The sequence below is a fragment of the Balaenoptera musculus genome, chromosome 2, assembly GCF_009873245.2.
Source record: "Balaenoptera musculus isolate JJ_BM4_2016_0621 chromosome 2, mBalMus1.pri.v3, whole genome shotgun sequence".
Lineage (NCBI taxonomy): Eukaryota > Metazoa > Chordata > Mammalia > Artiodactyla > Balaenopteridae > Balaenoptera > Balaenoptera musculus.
This window is the reverse complement of record NC_045786.1, coordinates 3,726,685-3,749,637: the sequence shown is the minus strand read 5'-3', so window position 1 is coordinate 3,749,637 and position 22,953 is coordinate 3,726,685. Positions and strand designations below refer to the sequence as shown.

At 37.7% G+C, this 22,953-nt stretch overlaps 1 protein-coding gene across 4 annotated transcripts in view; it reads left to right on the top strand.

Moving 5' to 3' along the window:
- The window catches only part of EPC1 (enhancer of polycomb homolog 1), a 93,098-nt gene that overhangs the window by 65,977 nt on the left and 4,168 nt on the right, over positions 1–22,953 (top strand). For 2 of the 4 annotated variants that reach the window (XM_036841574.1, XM_036841572.1), the window contains exons 3-12: positions 8,675–8,820; positions 9,229–9,435; positions 9,812–9,960; positions 10,868–11,027; positions 12,040–12,216; positions 12,304–12,393; positions 12,479–12,627; positions 14,011–14,363; positions 22,004–22,122; positions 22,203–22,289. In XM_036841574.1, the coding sequence (XP_036697469.1) occupies positions 8,675–8,820; positions 9,229–9,435; positions 9,812–9,960; positions 10,868–11,027; positions 12,040–12,216; positions 12,304–12,393; positions 12,479–12,627; positions 14,011–14,363; positions 22,004–22,122; positions 22,203–22,289 (1,637 nt within the window). Of the gene's footprint in view, positions 1–8,597; positions 8,821–9,228; positions 9,436–9,811; positions 9,961–10,867; positions 11,028–12,039; positions 12,217–12,303; positions 12,394–12,478; positions 12,628–14,010; positions 14,364–22,003; positions 22,123–22,202; positions 22,290–22,953 lie in introns of all 4 variants that reach the window. The other 2 variants (XM_036841571.1, XM_036841573.1) reach the window with 2 other exon arrangements.

Below are 22,953 nucleotides of genomic sequence, written 5' to 3'. Positions count from 1 at the left end.
AAACAATTTTGACCAATATTAGGACGTAAAATTAGTTCTCTGGAAAATCATGTCAGTGTGAAAGTTCCAGAGCTGATCCTTCCTCTACGTGTTAACTAGAACCACATTGCGTTCCACAGCCACAGGCTCTATTATCTCACGATACAGGCTTTTAGGTTAAAGCAGCATTGAGCCAAGATAAAATTACATTAATCAATTTACATTATCATTACTATCAGAAAAAAAAATTCGAATGCATGTTTCAAATAGTTGCTTATTGATGACCAAAATTCACAAACCACATTTATTCGTAGCTCATGGATTAAATTGTGGTCAGAAGAGTCAAAAGGGACTGTATTTAAAAGGAATTGACTTTGCTGACATTGTAATCAATAATAGTAATAAAATGTGAGCAGAATTGTAAATTATTTGGGAAAAAATTTTTTGCATCAGTACAAATTTGGAAAGATGTATTACATTGGAATGTTAATAAGCTAAATTAGTGTTAGCTGCCTTTGGATTTCTTTTAACATTTTGTCTTGGATGATTATAGATTCACAGAACATGTGAAGCCTTGTATAATCACCACCGCAGTTAAGATACTCAATTGTACCATCACCACAAGACTCCATCTTGTTGCTCCTTTAAATGCACCCCTTGCCCCTGGCAACCACTGATCTGTTCTCCATCTCTGTAATTATGTTTGTTGATGAAGGTAACAGAGATGGAATCATGCAGTGTATATCCTTCTGAGATTGACTGTTTCCTCTTAGCAATAGCCTCCTTGGCGTTCATCAAGCTGTTGCATGTATCAGGCGTCCTTCTTCCCTCTTGCTGAGCAGTCTTCCGTGATCCACGTGCACTGCATGTCTCACTGCTCACCCACTGAAAGACATTTGGGTGGTGGTCCAGATTTTAGCTATTGATATTCCAAATAAAGCTGCTATGAGTGTTCATGTACAGATTTTTGAGTGAACGTAAATTTTTATTCTCTGGCTTAAATACCGTAAGAGTAGTTGCCTGGGTCATCCATTTTTAGTTTGACAAGAACGTCTACACTGTATCCCAGAGTAGCGGTACTGTTTTACATTATCATCAGCAGTGTATGTGTGATCCAGTTTCTCCTGTATCCTTGCCAGCACTTGAGGTTATCACTTTTTAATTTTAGCCATTCTAATAGGTGTGCAGTGATATCTCATTGTACTTTAAATTTGTGTTTCTCTAAATGGCTAATATGGTAAACGTCTTCTCATGTGTTTGCCATCTATATATCCTATTTGGTGAAATCATTGCACAGGTCTTTTGCCCATTTTCTAATTAGATTGTTTAATGTTGAGTTTTGAGGATTTTGTTTTGTTTATGTATCCTAGACACACACCTTTGTCATATGTGATCTGGAAATACTTTCTCCCAGTATATAATTTGTCTTTTCATTCTCTTAACAGTTTTTCACAGAGCAGAAGTTTTTAATTTTGATGAGATCCATTTACCAATTTTCCTCTTACAGATCATGATTTTGGTATCAACTCTAAGAATACTCTTTGTTTTGCTTGGGGTCCAAAGATTTTCTCCTATGACCTGTTCTAGAAGTTTCACAGTTTTACATTTTACATTTTTTAAAATTTATTTATTTTTGGCTGCGTTGGGTCTTCGTTTAGTTGCAGCAAGCGGGGGTTACTCTTCTTTGTCTAGTTGCAGCGAGCGGGGGCTACTCTTCGTTGCGGTGCGCAGGCTTCTCACTGCGGTGGCTTCTCTTGTTGTGGAACACGGGCTCTAGGTGCACGGGCTTCAGTAGTTGTGGCATGTGGGCTCAGTAGTTGTGGCTCGTGGGCTCTAGAGCGCAGGCTCAGTAGTTGTGGCTCACGGGCTTAGTTGCTCCTCGGCATGTGGGATCTTCCCGGACCAGGGCTCGAACCCGTGTCCCCTGCATTGGCAGGCGGATTCTTAACCACTGCGCCACCAGGGACGTCCCTACCTTTTACATTTAAGTGTGTGATCAATTTTGAGTGTGAGGTTTAGGTCACGGTGTTCCCCCTGCCCCCATTCTGAGTATCTAATTGTTCCAGCACCATTTATTGAAAAAGTGATCCCTCCTCCATTGATTGCTTTTGCTTCTTGGCCAGAAATTAATTATGCATGTTGATGTGTCTCTATTTCTGGCTTCTGTATTCTATTCCACTGATTTCTGTGTTTTTCCCAAGACAGTACCACTGTCCTGATTACTGCCAGCTATATGATAATCCTTAACATCAGGAAGAGTACTTCCTCCTTTATTTTTCTCCTTCAAGATTGTTTTGGGTATTCTAGGGCTTTTCCCTGTAAATATTACAAACAAGTTTGTATCTGCAAAGAAGCCTGCTGAGGTTTTGATAGGAACTGTGTTTAACCTATAGATCGTTGTGGGGAGAACTGACATCTTTTCTTGTGAGTCTTCCAGTCCATGACCACCGTGTGACCCTCCAAGTATTTAGGTCTTCTTTGATTTCTTTATAAAGTGACACTTATAATTTTCATCATAGAGAGCCATGGTGTTTTAGTACTTTTTTTTTTTTAGATTTATACCTGTTTTCTTTGGAACAATTGAAAACGGTATTGCACTTTTGATTTTGGTTTCCACTTTTTTCATTGTCTGTATACAGAAATGCAGCTTAATTGTATGTTGAGCTTATTGTCCTGTGGCCTTAACTGAAATTACATGTTAGTTCTAGGAGAGTTTTGCAGATTCTTTGGGATTTTCTGAATGGAAAATCATGTCGTAGTCTGCAAATAGAAATGGTTTTGTTTTTCCCTTTCCAACCTGTATGTCTTTAATTGTTCTTTCTTGCCTTAGTATAGTGGGTTAGAACTTGAATATGATTTTAAAATAAGACTGTTAAGAGCTGACATCCTTGCTTAGTTCCTGATCTTATGGGGAAAGAATTCAGTCTTTCACTATTAAGTATTATGTCACCTGTAGGGTGTTTTTTTTTTTTGTAGTTGCTTCTATGAGATTGAGGAAGTTCCCCTGTATTCCTAGGGTACTGGGAGTTTGTATCATGACTGTTGAATTTGTCAGATGCTTTTTTCTGCATCAATTGATAAGGCCATGTGATTTTTTTTTTTCCTTCTTTAGCCTTTGATATGATAGGTTGCCATTGGTTGGTTTTCAAATATTGCACCAGCCTTGCATACCTAGAATAAATCCCACTTGGCTGTGGGTATTATTTTTTTCATACATTGTTGGGTGGGATTTTATTGAGGAGCTTTGCATCTAAATTCATGAAAGATATTGGTTGGTAGTCTTTTGTTTGTGTGTGTGTGCTCTGCCTTGTCAGGGTTTTGGTATCGGGGTAATACTGGCCTCATAAAAACAAGTTGGGAAGTGTTCCCTCTATTTTCTGGAAGAAAATTGTGTAAAATTGATGTTAATTCTTTTAAAAATTGGTATTGGCTTTTAGTATACTACAATACACAAGAAAAGGCAAGTTATACTTCAAATTTCTGCAAAGTTAAAATTGAATCTTGAATGCCAGGTGGTCTAACAAGTTGCTTATGAAGGGTACATTGCCTTGAATTATGTATGTAGACCGGTTCATTTCAATTCTCATAATTTCTATTTTGTAAACTCTTAAACTAATTTACACAAACTGCTCCTTGGAGTTTTCTAAGATGGTAATTAGTATTGCCTAAAAAAGTAATGATAAACACGTTGGAGAATTATTGCCTGTTATATTCTCCTTCCACCCCCCGTAGTTACAATGCACATTACTTATAGGCTCTTGGGAATCTTGCAGTTAAAAAGAAAGTTTTAACCCAGCATTTTTCCAAATATATTCATTACATATTATCTGTTAACATTTCATTGAACATTTATTGGAAAATCTCAATGTTTTTCTTGTCTTTAACAGGCTTAGGAAAGAGAGCATAATTTTCTCCTGGCAGAGCTTGTAAAGGAAGAAACCTGTATTAAAACCATCATCCCCTTCTTATAGTTCCAAACTGTGGTTACTTTCTAAACTATTTCAGAGTGCTATTCAACATCTCCTGCTCCAAAGGGTCTTAATGTTGTTTCTCTTTTGATTGGTGATCTGGAAGGCTTCTGGATTGTACAGCTAGGACTTCTCCTTTCCTATTCATGCTGGCAGAAAGGACAAAAACATTTCTGACCAGAATAGGCAGGAACAATTCTGTCTCTCCCTTCCCCTTGCGCTTGGGTCTCAAGGTTCTCCTGTTAATCCTCAAAGGAAATCGTTTTTTAACAGGCAGTCTTGGTGTATATTTGAATATGTATATATGTGTGTGTATAGATAACAGATCTGTGCATTCCCAGTTCTGTCCACTGGTGGAGCCAAGAAGCGAAAAATATTCAGTAGCAATAAGCACACCTAGCACCTATTCCCTGATCTGTTCCCCACTAAATAGGGCCAAGAATACGCAGAGAAATGTCTGATCCCAGGGCTGGGGCAGGGTAAGTACAAGATAAACCGGAACATCTTGTTATGCCAGAAATTAAGAACTCACAAAAATGGCAGAGGCATATCACAGGGGGACATAGGAGTTTCCACTGGCTAATTTGGGGACATTTTAAGCAGTGGAATAATTGGGTACAAGAACGACTTATAAACATGGAAAAAGTAGGAATTCATGAGTCCATACTGGTAATAAGCCGTGCTAAATGGGGGAGAAGTGTAGTCTTGTGGTTTTACAGTACAGAATGCCAAGAGCTGAACGGTGCTGTGGGAAGGGAGCGCTGCAGAATCATCTTCGCACTAAGCGCGACCGAGATTGAGCCGCACAAGAATCGCCAGTGTGTGCTCGCTGTAAGCGGAAATTCTCATGAGGGGCAGGACACTTCCGTGGCCTTGAACTCTCCCCACAAACTGCTCATGAGTTACGGCGGCAGGCGGGGGCGGCAGTTATACGGCGGGGTAATGGGGCAAATATCTTGACTGGTGGCCACAGTTATCACCACTTAGGAGAAACAGATGAACATCGTGTGCCTCTAGGTGTGAGACCCTGGGAAGGACTAAGAATAAAGTCGAGTGGTGTGGCAGCTAAGAGAGAATAACCTAATCACAGTGGGGAAAATCCCACCGACGCAGAGTGAGCGACCTGCTAGTGGTGGGAATGGTAATACTCCTGAAACAGACATCGTCAGTGTCCTAAAAGACAGCGAAAGGCTGTGGAAATGTTCCAAAGTAAAGGAGGCTAAAGAGATGGCAGTAAAAATAATACCTGATCCCAGAGTGGTCCTGTACTGTAGTGGGAAATGTTATGAATTATTGGATCAGCTGGCAAAAGTGGAATATAAAGTTGATGAGTGTACTGTGATTATGTGGAAACACACTCTGAAGTATTTAGCAGGAAAGAGCCCTTATGAAGGTAATTTACCCTCTGGTGGCTCAAAAAAATAGTCTGTGTGGGATGTGTATATGTGTGCAGTGTGTGTGTGTATATACACATGGAGAGGGGAGAGGCCACACACATGCAAGTGATAAAGCAAATGGAGTACAATTTTAACAGCAGGTGAATCTGGGTACAGGATATGCAGGTGTCCCTTGTGCTGTTTTTATTTGGAGGCTTTTATAGTTTGAATTTATTTATAAATTAAAAGATTTAAAAAAATAGATCCTTGTAGAGCCTCCTTTTTTTGTTACCTCTCAGAACAGATGTATCCTTTCTTTATGCCCTGAATCTGAAACATTACATTTTCTCCTTCCCTTTCCCCGTTATTCTCCTGGTTCTGCTTTCTCACAGATAAAATCCATAGCACCAACCATGCAGATACAGCAGAACTTTATCTACAGAGGACTTCATATGTAGGATTTCAAATCTTTCAGATCTGGGATTCTCTGTTTACTCTCCCCAGGTACATTCTAGAAGTGACTCTGTAGTTTATAAGTATAAAGAAGTTGAAGAATTTCATGATCTAGCTAGCCAGTGATCGCTTTTGTCTTCTTAGGTCCAAGCAAGGATGTCAAATACCTACCACCCCACAGTAAATACCACTGTTACGATGGTCTTTTCTGCTGCCCAGAATTTATTCCAGGGTCTTTGCAAGTAGATGTTACCAGTCATGGGGAGCTAGTGCTTGAGCGGAAACCTGTGTGCCATCCCTGCTGTGGGAAGTTTCTCCTCAGCCTTGAATAGTGTGCCTTCCTTTCCATCAGGAGTTATATTCTGTTCCCAGTCTACATTTTGGGCCATTTTGTGGACCCAAATACCCTTTCACTCTTTGCTGCCTGTAATTTAAAAATGCTGCTTGGAGTTATGGACATACCTACCTGTGCACGCTTAGTCTGAGCCGTAATATGGCATTTGTTACGTAGACATTTATATGCATTTCACCTCTACTACTGGACTCTAAGCACAGGGGTTTGTACCACTTTATTTCTCCTTTAAAATAATATAATCAATTTACGTCTACTGTTGTGTTCTTTTTATGAGGTTTATTTTCTGTAGAATTTTCTCCTCCGTCTTTATAGAATACTGTATTTTGTTTAGCCATATACATATCTGGGTTTATCTCTAGCAGAATGTTTTAAACGGAGTCAGCTTCTGCAGTATGGCTCCCCTTGTTTTAACAATCATTGGCTAACTAGGGCTCACTGTAATTGGTAGAACTCAATTAGAAGAGGCAACTCATTTGCCTGTTTCTCTTTAGGCCTTGTTTTCTGCGCTCAGTAACATGGCCCAGGAAATGTGAAAATACTCCTGTTTCTAGAACCATGATACATATGTTACATCTTTATCAGCTGCAGCTGAGCTGTCAGTTGGACATTTGGCTGAAGCCAAATTACACTTCAATCATTGGCTGTGGTTTTTTGGTCAAATGAAATCCTAAAGTGAGTTTTTACATGTTAGTGTTTCTCTAGGGTTTTAATATTTTATATCTGAACAAGATTTGGTTCTCCTCATATGTGAAGGTCTTAGATGTGTTTGCATTAACTAAAGAAAAGCTTCTGGCAGAGACAAGAGCAGCCTCTCAGGCACTTGCTAGCTTCAGTCGCGAAGACATGGAGCTCCCTAGGGTGGGACTCTTCCTTTCCCATCTCCATTCTGTTCCTTAATTTGTTGGATGTGACTTGTCACTGATGATATAAGGTATGCCAGAAGTATGTCAAGTGTATTTTGATAGTGCATAAGTAAAGTGATACTAGGCAGGCTTGTTTCATTTTTATGAATCATTAAGCTTTGTAAATGTGATTTGCTCTAAAGAAAAATAAATTTTATAGTGGAGGGTGCCAAAGCAATGTATAAACAAGACCCTAAACATGTATAAAATACACCCTTAAGGAGGCAGAACATTGATAGTTGGTCCCTATCAGTTTGGCTTTCTGGATTATTGGATCACCACTCTTTAATAGAACTTTCAATGATGATGGAAATGTTTTTATAATCTGTAGCATCTGGTAGCAGCAGTAACCACTAGCCACATGTAATACTTAGCACTTGAAATGTGGCTACTGAATTTTGCATTAAGTTAATTTAAATCTAATTGGTCACACATGGCTAGTGGTTACTCCACAGATGTGGATTTTTTTGGTTAGGGACAAAACAACAAGTGTGTTTAATCCAGCAGTTTTAAACCACTTGGGAATCTCCAAAATCTCTGTTTACATAGCAACAGCAAACAGAATTAGATGGTGGAAAATCATTGAAGGGCCGATGGTGCAGGAAACATGGGTGCAGAGAGGGTAACGTATAGAGATTTTTATGAAGGATCTGAATATTCATTTATTTTAACTAGGAATGTTACAGAAGTGTGATACAGGTCAAAATGAAAATGAAGCATAGCGTTATAGTTCCACAAATATTCGTTGGGTTCCTATGGGCCAGGTACTATGTTAGTCTTGAAGCAGGGATGGCACATGTTGGGCAGGCAGAGTCCCCCCGCCACCTGTTCCTGTCACAGACGTCACCACGCTGACTGCAGATGTTTTCAGGGTTTTTTCCCACTTGAATAGAGTCAAAATCCAAATGCTTTTCAGTAGAGTACTGCGTGCAGAGTTGGCGTACAAGATGAACATGTTTACTGCCTCTGCACTGATGTACAGAGATGGATAAGACACAATGCTTCCTCTCTGGGAGATCAAGCACATTCGAATGCTTAACAAATAAGATTGTAAAGTAAGAAGGGGAGTGACCTAGAAAAGGCTTTTTTGTGTGTTTTTTAAAATAAATTTATTAATTTGTTTATTTATTTTTGGCTGCGTTGGGTCTTCGTTGCTGTGCGCGGGCTTTCTCTAGTTGTGGCGAGCGGGGGCTACTCTTCGTTGCGGTGCACAGGCTTCTCATTGCAGTGGCTTCTTTTGTTGCGGAGCACGAGCTCTAAGTGTGCGGGCTTCAGTAGTTGTGGCTCGCGGGCTCAGTAGTTGTGGCTCGCGGGCTCAGTAGTTGTAGCTCACGGGCTCTAGAGTGCAGGCTCAGTAGTCGTGGCGCACGGGCTTAGCTGCTCCGCGGCATGTGGGATCTTCTGGGACCAGGGCTCGATCCCGTGTCCCCTGCATTGGCAGGCAGATTCTTAACCACTGCGCCACCAGGGAAGTCCCTTTTTTCTTAAACTTTAAGTGTGGGAAGCTTAGATTGTTTGTGAGTCTGAAAACAAAATCTTTCAAAAATCTTTCCTGTTTCTTTAGAGATTATCCAGACATCTGTGAGAGGTTTTGTCCATGTACTCACACAGTAAACGATTGCTTATGGTTTCTTCTGTCAGCTTTTAGTTTGGATGCTGAACAGCCCGATTATGATTTGGATTCTGAAGATGAAGTATTTGTGAATAAACTGAAGAAGAAGATGGACATCTGCCCACTGCAATTTGAGGAGATGATTGACCGTCTAGAAAAAGGCAGTGGTCAGCAGGTACAGCTTCATTGTATATATATTAAGTGTGTGTGTGTGTCTATATAAACATCGCTTCCATATGGAAACAGTGTAATGCTGGGGAGAGGGTAAGCAAGCAGGCTGTGGACAAGCATGAATTCATATCTCATCTCTGCCCATTACTGGCCTGTGTAATATTCAGTATGTTTAAATTTCTCTGTGCCTCTCTTTCCGCATCTGTAAAATAGATGGATAAACATTGCAGGATTGTTGCGAAAATTAAATAATTTATGTAAAGCATCTAGCTCATGGTCTGACATGTACAAGGTACTCAGCATGTCTGTTGTTGTTAATGCTGTTATTTTGATTACTGTCATTTAACTTTAGAAGTACTTTTGAGCCTTTTATTTGTATTATGTGAAAATGACGTAGTGATTTTACATTTAGCCAGTCAGTCTGCAGGAAGCCAAACTACTGCTAAAAGAAGACGATGAATTAATTAGAGAAGTTTATGAATACTGGATTAAAAAGAGAAAAAACTGTCGAGGGCCATCTCTTATCCCATCAGTAAAACAAGAGAAGCGAGATGGTTCCAGCACAAATGATCCTTATGTGGCTTTTAGAAGACGTACTGAAAAAATGCAGACTCGAAAAGTAAGAGAACCTGGGGAAATTTTTTTGTAATTTTTTTTGATGTAAGAAAATTTATTTATAATTATGAGTATCTCAGTATCTGAAGGCTGTGTTTTAATTTGTGTTTCGACAGACTTTCTATATATTGTAATGAAAAATATTAATTTAAAATGTCAGCCTTAAAATTCATTAGACTTATTAATGATATACTTTAATGTTAATCCATTAAAAACCATATTCAAAATTGATTTCCTGGTAATCCATGTTCCCTTTCAGTGTCTTTAAATTCTAATCTCACCCTTCAAATATATATATTCTTATATATCACTAGCTAGACTCAGAATGCCAGTAGTCAGAAATGCTTATTGACATAAACAAAGCAAATTCCTATTTGCAGAATCGCAAAAATGATGAAGCCTCTTATGAAAAAATGCTTAAGCTGCGTCGAGATCTGAGTCGGGCTGTTACTATTCTAGAGATGATAAAAAGAAGAGAAAAGAGTAAAAGAGAGCTATTGCATTTAACACTGGAAATTATGGAAAAGAGGTAAAGTATATTTTAATAGCATTAGCAGCGTGATACCATTAGAATTTTGTGTGGAGTTAATTTGTGTCCTAAGCAATTATCTGTAACTCCAGAAATATATTCTTTTAATAATAGAGACTACTGAAATGTGTGCTATGGTGTGCTTTGTATAATTTTACATACGTTCTTCTCTTTATTTTCACTTTTAAAGTGACTGGGTTCAGTAAAATTAAGTTATTAAGTTATGCCAGGTATTTACATTTTGAAATCATATTCTTTTGCCCTTACTTGAGTTGTGTGCAGGGCTGTGAGGGAGAGAACATTTGTCACTTCTAAAGTTTTTATTTTATTTACTAGATGCTACTGAATTTTTTCTTAACACTTAACTGGGCTTTTTAACAGGGAAGTATAAGAAGGGGAGAGGGCGAGGCCCATAATCTTACCACTCAGGTAATCCTTTAGCGGGAGCACAGTGAAAACGTCAAGCCTCACTCCCCGATTTCGTAGCCCCTGTTCCCAAAGAAAACCACTAATCAGTTTATTGTGATTCATTTCAGAAAAGTTAGTTTTATAGCCCAGGCAACTCAAATTAGCAGAAGGTTCCTCAGCACCATTTTAGGCATGAATTTCAACATCTCCACCAAATCTTTCACCAAAATTGCTGGTGTTAAAATTTAAACCTTTGTTTTCTTTCCCACAGTTATCTATTCATGGTGCCAAGATAAAGCTATAAGCCAAAAAGCAAAAGAAAGAAACAATAGGAATTATGTAATCTTTAGTTTTAATAAGCATTCAGCAAGTAGTTTACCTGCAGTGTTACCTTAGGTCTAATCAGGGTTTGTAGTTATAGCTCAGTTAGTTAGTAGTCGTCACGAGGATGAGTACTTCCTGAACTAACTTTTTCGACTTCCTTTCTTTGCCGTTTCAGGTATAGTCTGGGTGACTACAGTGGCGAGATCGTGTCTGAGGTCATGGCGCAGAGACAGCCCATGAAACCTGCTTACTCCATCCCCGTCGTCGCCCTCACCAACAGCGGCCAGTTCAAACACCAGGAAGCCATGGACGTGAAGGAGTTTAAAGCTAATAAGGTGATAAAAATTTCTGTGGGCAGTAGTAGCTGATCATGTTGAGTGGTATTTTATCACTAGATTCAGAGTGAAATAGAGAAAATATGTATATAAACCCTACCGTGAAAGCCAGCTTTTGATTTAAGACTGGCCTGTGGATATAGCAGTAGAACTTGTAAAGAGAGATACCTTACAGTTTAATAATTAACTTTTCTTTAAAAATCGTAATGCCATAAACTGCATAAAACTTGGTATAAATATTTATGTCAACCGTGATACCTGCCATGATCTTTTTCTTCCTAACAAATATCATTTCTGCCTCTGATCTTTCTTGCCTGTTGCCTGTACCTCAAATTCATACCTCTCCTAGCCTCTGCCCTCACCTGCCATACATATTTCTGACATGCACTGTGTTCATTGCTCTGTCACTCTTGCCTCTGTGTTTTATTCCCGTGTTGTTTCTCTATTTAATGATTTCGTATCTTTATCCTCTAAAACTGCTCACAATTCACTTTCATTGTTCAGCTAGCAAGTCCTTACTACTCTTTATTTTTTTTAATATCTCAGCATTATGGATTTATTTTTCACTATGTTCACAGTTATCTGAAGTTTGCTTTGTGTATATGTTTTCATTATTACTTTCCCAATATTGATTTGCTAATTCTTTAGAATAAAGACTAGACATCCCTTTTTAAAAATTCTCTCCTAGAATTTTCATAGAAAATTAAGAAATAGATACAGGAGCCAGCAGTAAAGACTCATTGTTGTTAAAGGATTTCAGCAGCTGGAGAACTTCTGTTCTCTTCTTTTACTTGATTATGATTATGTGTAGGTTGTAGAAACATATTCCTGTTTTCACAGAGACCAACCTCTAAGACTTTACAATAGAAGATGACAAAATGCCAAGGGTCTTGTATCTCTTATGAGTGGGAATGCCTTCATTTTAGCAGTAAACTTATTTTTAAAACTCCCCCCAGACTTTATCAGTTTGTTGAACATGGTTGCTAGTGTGTAACTCGTGACTGTATTGCAGCCAGATAAGGCCGACCTTACCCGACCTAAACGTAAATATGAGAAGAAGCCCAAAGTCTTACCTCCGTCCGCTGCTGCTGCCCCTCAACAGGCCGGCCCCGCCGCGCTGCCCGTCTTCAACGCTAAAGACCTGAACCAGTATGACTTTCCCAGCTCGGACGAAGAACCTCTCTCCCAGGTGAGTGGAAGGATTTCTGATTTCTCATGAACGCAGAGGAGGAATGGAGGAAGGCACATGTTCTGACTCACTTCCTTTTATTTCAAGGTTCTGTCTGGCTCTTCGGAGGCTGAGGAAGAGAATGATCCCGATGGTCCTTTTGCTTTCCGTAGGAAGGCAGGCTGTCAGTACTATGCTGTAAGTTTCCGGTTCTCCTTTTAAGTAACAAACTGTTTACCTGGAGCTGACAAAACAAAAAATAATTCAGATTTTTCTTTTTAAGCCTCACTTAGACCAAACTGGCAACTGGCCTTGGACCAGTCCTAGCGACGGAGGGTTAGGGGACGCGCGATACCGCTACTGCTTGACCACCCTGAGCGTGCCCCAGCGGTGTATCGGATTTGCGCGGAGACGGGTTGGGCGCGGTGGAAGGTAGGGCGTTTCTGTGTTCCTAGCAGAGGGATGTTTTAGCTGGTGGGCGATGGCATCTAAAGCTTAAAGTGAGGTGATCCTCCTAAAGAGCTCGTTTTGTTCCTGTCTGCTATTCTTAACTGATTTTTTTGACTGAGGTACTTCACCACTTTATTACCTGTTTCTTATACAACCGTAGCTTTTAATGCATAACTAATGGTTCCCTAATGGATCTGCTTTTCTTTCCAAGATCGAAAGCCTCAGAGATAGATGAAGGCAAGTGTAAATCAGGATTGCAAAAAATCGTTTTAGGAGTTCTGGGAGATATTGAGAAAAAGGATTAAGTAAGCTAAGAAATGTCATATAACTGGTACACTGAGTTAACTCGTCAGTGGAAAGGCTCCAGGGTCCATGCAGGACCTGATCTTGACATCAGCTTGTCAGGACGCCGGCCTTTGTTGAGACCTGATAGAGCCCTTCATACTCTGGATGCCTTTATGTGAGAAGTTGTGTGTGGGAGCGGGGAGGAGTTGCAGAACACATGAAAGCGAAGGAAAAGAAAGACACTCGTATAATATTAGTGAAAAGAAATTAAAAGGCAAAACAGATAAATGATCAGGGTGCTTTGAGGAAGAAAGCTAAGGGTATAACTTACGGTCAGTTAATGACTTGTACACGTTTCTTTTCATTTTTGAATCTTGAGGGCAGTTATGATCACTTCACCGTTAGTTTAGAATTATCCAGTCACTAAAATACATTTTATTGAGCGCTTTTTCAACCCCATCATTATGTTGACATCATAGTAGTGAAAATCCTCTACATGGGCTATATTTTATTCGATACTAGCATGAGTCAGTGTTAACATCTTAAGATGGAATCATTTATAAAGTTTATATAAATAAAATGAAAATATATCCTCTCGAGTGGTAGCTTCAAATATTTTGTCTATAAAAAATTTAAATAGTGTAAATATCCAAAGATCACATACCTTTTACTGCTTTTCTCCTACCTACCCCCTCCAAAAAAAAAAAAAAAAAATGAAGTTTTTGCTTAAATAAAGAACAGATATGTTAGCAATATTTCATGAATGTTTTGGTGCTTTATAATGGAAGTGAAAAATCAAATTCTCTTGTATGGTGACAGTAAAGCCAACCGTAGAACTGTTAGAAGACTCTAGCTGTTGTAAGATGGATAGTATACCTTATTCTTTAAGGCGGATTACTTTCTTCTTTAATCGAATCATTATAAAGTGGAAGAACCTTGACAGAAATTGAGATTTTAGCCCATAGAGCCAAATAACGAAATCATCAAATTTATAGCTCTTAAATATTCACTATGAGGTGGCTTTTGGGGACTTGGGGGAGTAGCTGTTTTACATGTCTGTTTGTGCCTTATTTTTAACAGGGTCTTACTGGACAGAGCTCACTCGGACTATGACAGCATGTTTCGCCATCTGGATTTGGAAATGCTTTCCTCACCACAACATTCTCCAGTCAATCAGATTGCCAATACCTCAGAAACAAATACCTCGGACAAATCTTTCTCTAAAGACCTCAGTCAGATACTAGTCAATATCAAATCATGTAGATGGCGGCATTTTAGGCCTCGGACACCATCCCTACGTGACAGTGACAGTGATGGAGTCTCCTGTAGAAAATGGTATCGGAACGTAAGTCGAACAGGAGCAGCACAACCGGGGACCCAGACATGCAGCGCCTCTGCGCAGAGTAAAAGCGGCAGTGGCTCAGCGCACTTTGGTATGTTCATTCATTATGACGTGCGTTTCTGTAGAAGCACCGGGTTCATCAGTTTTTGGAATATGTGGTCTATTATACTTACAGCTAAAAGTCCTTTCCTCTTAAAATAGTATTTTTTAACAATCTAGGTTTAAGTATTTATTTGAGTCCTGATTGTACGTGTGTCTTCATTTAAACATTTCTGCATACGTAAGATGTTTATTGCTATTTAATATATGACATTTGTTTCCTGGATACACTTCGTGAACTACCAACCAAGATTCAACTATTATGTTTCAAATAATAAAAAAAAGAAAATGGACCATAAATTGATAGTGTTTTATATTTGGACACTTTTCTGGTCTTTTACTTGGACGGCTTTAAAGTAAGCCAGCAAGTCGATAGATCTACAAGCTTCCTCTGCTTACACAGTCATTCAGAATAATTTGTAAGAGGGAAACTAAGTTTTCAAAGAACAACGTTTGTGTAAGGAGTATTTTAATAATTTTGGAAACATTTTCAGGTAATACCTACTTCAGCATTATGCCTACATTGTGCAATGTGTCTAAAATAAATGCCATCTACTTAAAATATTCCTCAAATTTTAGTTTTCTATTTTAAAGCAAATATCTGTTGTTTGAGGCATGTAGATTATAGAAATTCACTGTTAAAATTGTCATACAGATTTTTATAAAGATGTTGATTCTGTCCCCCTAATTTAATCTGTAAGGCTACAGTTAAACCTAATAAATATGAAAATGTGTTTCTTATTCTTAAAGACCTTCAGAAAAGGTCTAATAAACTAATTTAAAGGTCTAATAAACTAATTTACTTTGTGGTTAGAAATAAAGTACTTCTGCGAAGCGGAAGTCTTTCAGCTCATGAGAAAAATAATAACATTTCAGAAATCAAGTAGAAGATAATCTAACTTATTCTGAGGCCTACCTAACAGATTACTTATAATCCCATTAATTTCAGAGTCTATATCATGAAGAGTCAGTTTCTCTCTGCTTTTATAGTCTTAAAAATCAAAATGAAGAATTTTTCAGTACGAAGGAGGACTTATATATTGGTGTGAGTGTAGAGATTTTAATGGTATAAACTTGTAATATGTTTCCCTGATAAAGATTTTTAAGTTGTTTAAAATTCTTTTGAGACTAGACGTAGAAAATTGGCTTGTCCTGTCAATTCCTCATCTTCTCCACCTCTTAAAATAAAGTCATATAACTATCCTAAGGCTCTTACAGTGATTTTTTTAATGTAAATTGTTTTGCCATACTACTTAAGTAAGCATTGATACTGTAAAACTTACTTGATTTGTGTTTGCCAAAGAATATTAAAAGGTGAACATGGAACAGTAGTATTACCAAAAGTATAGCTGAAAAAAAATCTTTAATAACCGTATAATTTTCTTTTTAATCATTTCCTTCCCCTGTATATGTGACAAAATTAAATGGGTTTATCAGTTTTTTTCTGTTGCATCTAATTGTTTTCAATTTTCCCTTAAATTTTACTAGATCTTCCTGTATACTTAGAAAATAGATACCTGCAGGTTGCTTTAGGATAATGCTTCATTCTTTCATGTTTGTGAACATTCCAGAAACCTAAAGCTTTTCTCTTCGTGCTCTATAAAGTATGTAACAATGGACTGATATCATGTGTAGCTTTAACTTAAGGGAATTCAGCTATAGGCCCCTGGAGAAAAAATTAAAATTTTAGCAGTTCAGATATTATACAGGATTCTAAGTACTGTTGAACTAAAAGAGTGAGCCACGCTGGGAACGGGAGAAGTGAGTCTATTACTGTTCCTCTTGCAGCGTCAGTGCCTGCATTGCTGCCTTGCTCTTAAGCATCTCATCTTGTCGATGTAGTTGTAGTTTTAAAGATTTTTTTTTTTCATTTGGTATAGCCCCCAGGTACAAACCAAACTGCTCCGTCTGGTATTCAGCCACAGAAGCTCCGATCTAGTGTGATGCCAGAGGCAACGCGGCCGTGTCGGGCTTGTTGAAAGGAGGAGGTGGACCCGTCGTGGTACACGCTAAAGGAATTTTTAAGGCCTAATTTTTACCACACTGACTTTAGAACTTAACCAGTCATTATATGACCTACGAGTCAGCTGATATACTTGCCTGCCGCCTAAGCCAAATATGTGGGTTTTGATTTAGCCATTTTTGATTATTCTATCATTGTTTTAAATACTAATATTTATGTGTATGCTGTGACATAGTGATGCCCTCTGGACTGATTATCCCTTTTCTAAATAAGCCTCTATAAGGGCCTGTTCTCACTTTGAAGTAGGAAATTCTAATGAGGCTGTCAGGAGCCGTTGTTTTTGGTAAAGGGCCTGAGCTTTATCACACCAGCTCTCGTAGCCTCTGTGTCAGCTGCTGCTTGGAGTCTTTTGTGCTTGCTTCCCTGTCTTGACCATTTTGCAGAGTTGTGCAGTCAGACCAGTAGCCTGGTTAGTCAGTGCTAGAGTGCTTGGGCCTCTGGATACTGTACAGCAAAATGACGCAGTGTTAGAATTTTTAGGACTCGATTTAGTACTTAAGGATAAATTGTGTATTTGAAATAATCTTTAGTTAATATGTGATTTGGACAGTTTCCAAATACATTTTTCTAATTTTTTCTTATCTACAAAAATATCTTTGGGGAATTCCCAGGCGGTCCAGTGGTTAGGACTTCGCACTCTCTCCCTGCCGAGGGCCCGGGTTCAATCCCTGCTCGGGGAACTAAAATCCCACAAGCTGGGCGGTGCAGCCAAAAGAGAAAAGGAAAAAAAAAAAAAACTTTATAAAAAAAAATCTTTGAAAGCTTAGTGTTTGTTCAGTGACTAAGTATTCATTTGCATGTGTTTGAGGGGATATCAGATTCAGAATTAATACCTTTTTTCATAATTAGGAAGGACTCTGTAATTCAGAAAGACTGAAGACAGAAAAGTGATTTCCGACCCCCCCCCAGAAAAGTGATTTTAAAACCATTATATGTTCAGGATTTGAATTCCTAGTTCCCAGTGAAATTTCATCAGCATTTTAAGTCATTTTTCCAAACTCCCATATCTACAGTATAGATTTGGTTTATTTTCATAAGTCAATAAGAAATTGTAGCAAGAATGATAGGTTCTAATAAGTCTCAATATCTATAGCTTACTCAGCAGTGCAGTTTACTTCTACTTGTAGCATAAATTTTTTTTTTAATTTTTATTGGAGTATATAATTGATTAACAATGTTGTGTTAGTTTCTGCTGTACAGCAAAGTGACTCAGTTATACATACACATATATCTACTCTTTTTTAGATTCTTTTCCCATATAGGTCATTACAGAGTATTGAGGAGAGTTCCCTGTGCTCTACACAGGTCCTTATTAGCATAAAATTTTAATATTATGGTAAAAAAGGAACTCTAGATTTGAACACTGAATATTTTCATTGTTAGATTTTATAGATTTGTGGGACCTCATCCTTACCCAGATGTGTTTCAAAACTCAGAATTACTTCCTCAGCAGATTCTGGAGTAACACCCATAGTGAAATACATTAATAGTTTTGCAGTTGTGTAGTGAAGTGCGAGAATAGTCACACTCAGTGGAAAGTTTGACCACAAATAACCTGACGTTCAAGACGTTTGCAGCCAGATGAATTCAGGTTTGGTCGTGTTTTGCTGGCATATGAATTACAACAAACTTTTGTTTTCAGATTGGATGTTTTAGGTAACTGATAAGGGCTCATGAACCTCCAGACTATCAATTCAGACTTACTGATTAGGCAGTCACACTGTAATACGGTCTGCAGTCATTTCAGCTTATGTTTGTTTCTTTATAGTTACCCTTCTCTCCTGTATTAAAATAATTTTCTGCCTGTGTACTGCTCAGAGAAATTTCTAATTGAGGAGTATCTTTTAAAACAGGTGTTTGGGTTTGTTAGTGTTTTTTTTTTTTTTTAACAAAATATACATTTTGGTAATCTAGAATCCATCTTCTCAAACTGAATTTTCAAATTGTTTACTTTTTCTTAAGTACCTGTCACCTCCTGCCCCCCACAGCCCTGCCGCCCCCAATCATTCCATTGATCTGCTCCAGCTACAGGAATGTGACTTAAAGGCCAGCAGGCTGAACACTAGGCCATTCCCGGCGCTGGTGTACCTACCACGTGATAGGTCCTTGCGTAAGGCGTGGACTCGTAAAGTTTTAGATTATTTCATCTAAATTCCTACCCCAGAGGATTGTTAGAAGCTACCCACACAGCGGTGGTTTCTGGCTTCTGCCTCGGCACCTCTAGGGGCAGATTAAAATTCAGCAACTTTCTAGATCAGGGTATTCTGCAGTTGGGAGTCTTGTTTAGAAAGTTTGTCCATATATCGAGCAAAAGCTGCCTCCTTAAATTTAAACCCGCAGGTCCTGTTTGCCCTTGGAAGCACACTGAGTAAGTTTCCTTGCTCTCCCACATCATAGTGTCCTCCAGATATTTGAAGTCCTGTCGTGCTCCTTCCCTGTTCTCAGCTTTTAATCTTGTGCCTCCCGTGACTCTGCTCCCATCCCTAGACCCCTGTCTGTCAGATGCTCTATAGATGAGATTTCTTTTAAAGCATGATGCACACTGTTGGTACATAAAAAGTTTGATTACTTTTTGTAAATAATATTAAATCTAAAACAGACTTTTGTCTATTTCTTTTTATATTTAAAATCTCATTGGTTTGGGGGTAGCTTTGTTTCCCCTTCCACTACTGAATATCTTTGTGACCTCAGATGAAAGTTTCTTCATCTCTAGTATGAGATTATAGAAGGAAATCTCCAAGAATCCCTCCTGATCTAAAATTTTTTGGTCCTTTGAAATGATTCTGATTCTGGGTCTGGTGATCTGTCCACAAAACCACTGTGTCCATCTCTATGTGAACTGCAAACTTGACGGCCACACGATATCTGGAGGTAGACGTACAACCTAAAAACATCACCTTGATAGAGATACAGGGAAATATGCTCATTTTGGTTTATTTCCACTTAGCATTTGGTTAGACTTTGAATTATAATGACATCCAAGGTCTTCTCAGTTTCCTGTGTAAGTAATAGTGCAAAACCCAGCTCAGATTTTATTTGCCCAAATTTACTGCCTTACCTTTGTCCAAGCTTTCCTACTCATTCATACAGCCTTTTGGATTGGAATTTTATTTCTCAGAAGAAATATAAAATCTTAGCATCTCATGGCTTGAAAAGGACTTTAATGATGACCTAATTTAATCTCGTGTATTTCAGATGAACATACTGAGCCCCAAAAGATTAAATAACTTGCTCAGGTGAACTCAGCCAGTTATGACGGAGCTGAGAATGAAAGAAAAAATCAAGATCTCTTGGCCCCTAGACCCATGGTTTTTATTACCATCACTTCTAGCTTATATGTTACTCTGTGCATTTCTTCTAGAACATTTATCAAAAATGTCCAAGGGAAATTTTTATAACTGGACTCTGGAGTATAGAGATATGTAAGAAATAGGCTAACATAGGGATCTAAAATCTCAATGAGCGTTAGTGATCTAAAATGTCAGTTGCATTTTTATTTCTAAATCTGTATTTGGAGGAAGTTAACAGTTGTTTAAAAAAAGTGAAATTCACAAAACCCTCAGAGACTAAGGACTGAAATGTTGATTTAAATAGGGCAAAAATATTTGGAACCTTTATTCAAGTCGATTTCCAGTTTAATATTGCTAATGTTTAAATTAAAACAAACACTAGCAGAATTCTGCAAAAGAATATTTTCATTCATATAAATGGAGTTTTGTATATAGATCTTTACAGTGAATGCTAAATTATTGTTTTCTAGATGTGTAATGACGTGACCTTCCAGAAATGGTCTTTTTTTTTTTTTTTGTCTTTTTTTAAGTTTATTAAATATCTCCTACCAGGAAATTCAAGATTTAGGCAACGCACTCAAGCTTAGGAAATTAAAGTAGAAATCGCAAAAACATATTAGCAAACCCATCTAATAAATTAAGGATCTTTAGTTTTAAAACAATTGCTTTTATGGATTTTTTTTCAACATAGAGATATTGTTTTAATTATAATCACTCTTTCAGGGCAGCATTTTTTTTTTTTTTCTTCAAGTTCTGGTTAACACGTTTCTGTTATATGGAAATGGTTCACGTTGACAGAAGTTTATGTCAGTATTTAGGGATTATCCTATTATCAATAAAAGCTTTTTCCAGTAGAATTCAGATCTGAGAATTATAAACATAGTAGGAAGAGAAAACTCATCAAAGGGCATATATCAACTAAACAGATTGTAAACACCCAAAATAAGAAAATGAAAAGTAGAATTTTTCCAACAAGAAATTATTTTTTGCCTTTGTAACCCAAGAAATTAGTTCAGTGCAAGTATAAAAGCCTGTGTAAATACTAATAACTTCTGAGGTTTTCTTAAATATTATTTCACAGTTTTCTGATTCGTTCAAATGTGGTAGAATTTCTACTTAACATCTATCTAAGCATTTTGTAGTTGTCCTAGGCAGAAGCTGTATCCTGGGGGATAAAGATTCTTATGAGTTATAAGTGCAAATTGTAAAACTTGCTGAAGTAATATTCTAAAGAAATTATCAAAATGTCTTTAACTAAAGACAACAACAAATTAGCTGGCAGTATTTTGAAAACATTAAACTTTAGATTGAGGAAATATGCATGATTTATAGATTCCCTAGTACCCAGGGATGCATGATAACCCTTTTTTTTCTGTTTTAAATAGTTCTTACCCAACCATCACAGGCTTCTTAAAAGAAGCCTTAAAGTCAGATGTTGTGATTGTATGTGCTTTTTTTTTTTCTTTTTTTTAAATTGGCAAAAAAAAAAAAAAAGAAAAAGAAAAAGGTTTCCTTTTTAAAAACTGCACACACTTTTTGGGGGAGTAATAAATGAACATTTTTTTGTTTGTTTTTTTTAGAACTGAGCTCTCCATAGACAAACATAAGTAGCATAACACAGTGTCTTTCCTCAGACATCATTCTGTACAGTAAACCAACATAAACATCTCCGTTCTTATTGACTGGATTTTTTCCAGGTGGGTTAATTGGGTGGGGAAAATTAATTAACCTTTGGAGCCTCTTTTCTTCCTGTTAAACTTAAAGATGGTTCTTTTTAAAAAAAAAAAAGTGATAAACCAACAACCTTATATTTCATATGAAGGAAATTTTTGTAATGACTAAAATGAGAAAATATGTAGAACAATTAGTATTTCTACACAGAACTGCTAGGGATCATCTGAATGCATTGGGACAGTAGTATGAATAAACTAGAAACTAAATGGTGATTATCAGATTTCTTCTCAAGCTCAGTGCAACGTTGAATTTCAAATACGCGGATGAAAAAAGCTGGTATTACCTTTTACACACTGTCTAGCACAAGTGTCACAGCTTACAAAAAATAATGGTTTGAAACGTGGGAAGTGAGCACTTCTCTTTCCTCTGTGCAACTCGGAAAGTTCATGTTGTTTTTCTTTAAACTCACGCCACTCTCGTTAAGTGTAGTTATAAAAATGCTGAAATTTCCATTCGGAAGTGATCTTTAACGGGATGCTAAAATGCTTTAGTTTTTTCTTAAATGCTAAAATTTGTCTTAGTGTACTGTAAGATGTGTGTGACAGCCGTGCCCTTTTGTAAAGTGTCTTCTCATTTTATGTTCAGCATTTACAGCCGAACAATACCAGCAGCACCAGCATCAGCTGGCGCTCATGCAGAAACAGCAGCTTGCACAAATTCAGCAACAGCAAGCAAGTAGTCATTCCTCCACCGCCACGTCACAGGTGAGGGATTTGTCTGTCTTATGATTATCCCTCGTGGTTTCCCACCAGAGTTCATCTCTAATTACCAACTGTTGCCATAGAGCCTTGCATCTAACCAGCAGAAAAGTGGCTTTCACCTGAATCTACATCATAGCCATTCTATACAGGGTTTAGAAAGAACGTTACAGGTGAGTATAGAAGCTGTTGCCCCCCTGCTCCCTATTTTAAAAAGTAAGACTAAAAAGCATAGTCCGATGAGATGGAGACCCTGTCTTCAAGTCTGACCTGTAGTCTGTGAATGTACCTCTTTAATATACAACCCCACCCAGCTCTCTATGTGGAGCGTTTGAATTATTATTAAAATTTATGCTAAAATAACCTCTTTTACTATTAAAAGAAATCACTTTTGAACTTAAAGCATGATAAATGTTTGCCATTTAAACATATTTAAGGCTTAACTAAAGGCTGAGATCGTTGTCTCTAAGCATCTTAGAGGAAAAATTCGTTCAAAAAAATTCAAGGGGCTTCTTAATTTCTAGGCTGAGTTAGAATGTGATGTTTTGTTCCTTCTCTTCTAAAGGGATAGTTATCTTACTGTCCCAAAGGTGCCTTTGGTCACGTGTGTATATGTATGTGTAAGTTAGATGAAGGAAGTTTTACATACTTATTTATTCAAATTATATGAATTTATTCATTCATTGATTCATTCATTGCAAATCACTGAAATTGTTTTACTAGCATATTTCTTGTCCAACACTTTGTGTTGGATGTTTACTGTTTCCACATTATAAAAGGTTTATTTTGGTAATTCCATATTATATATTGTCACATAAGAAGATCAAAATTCATAAT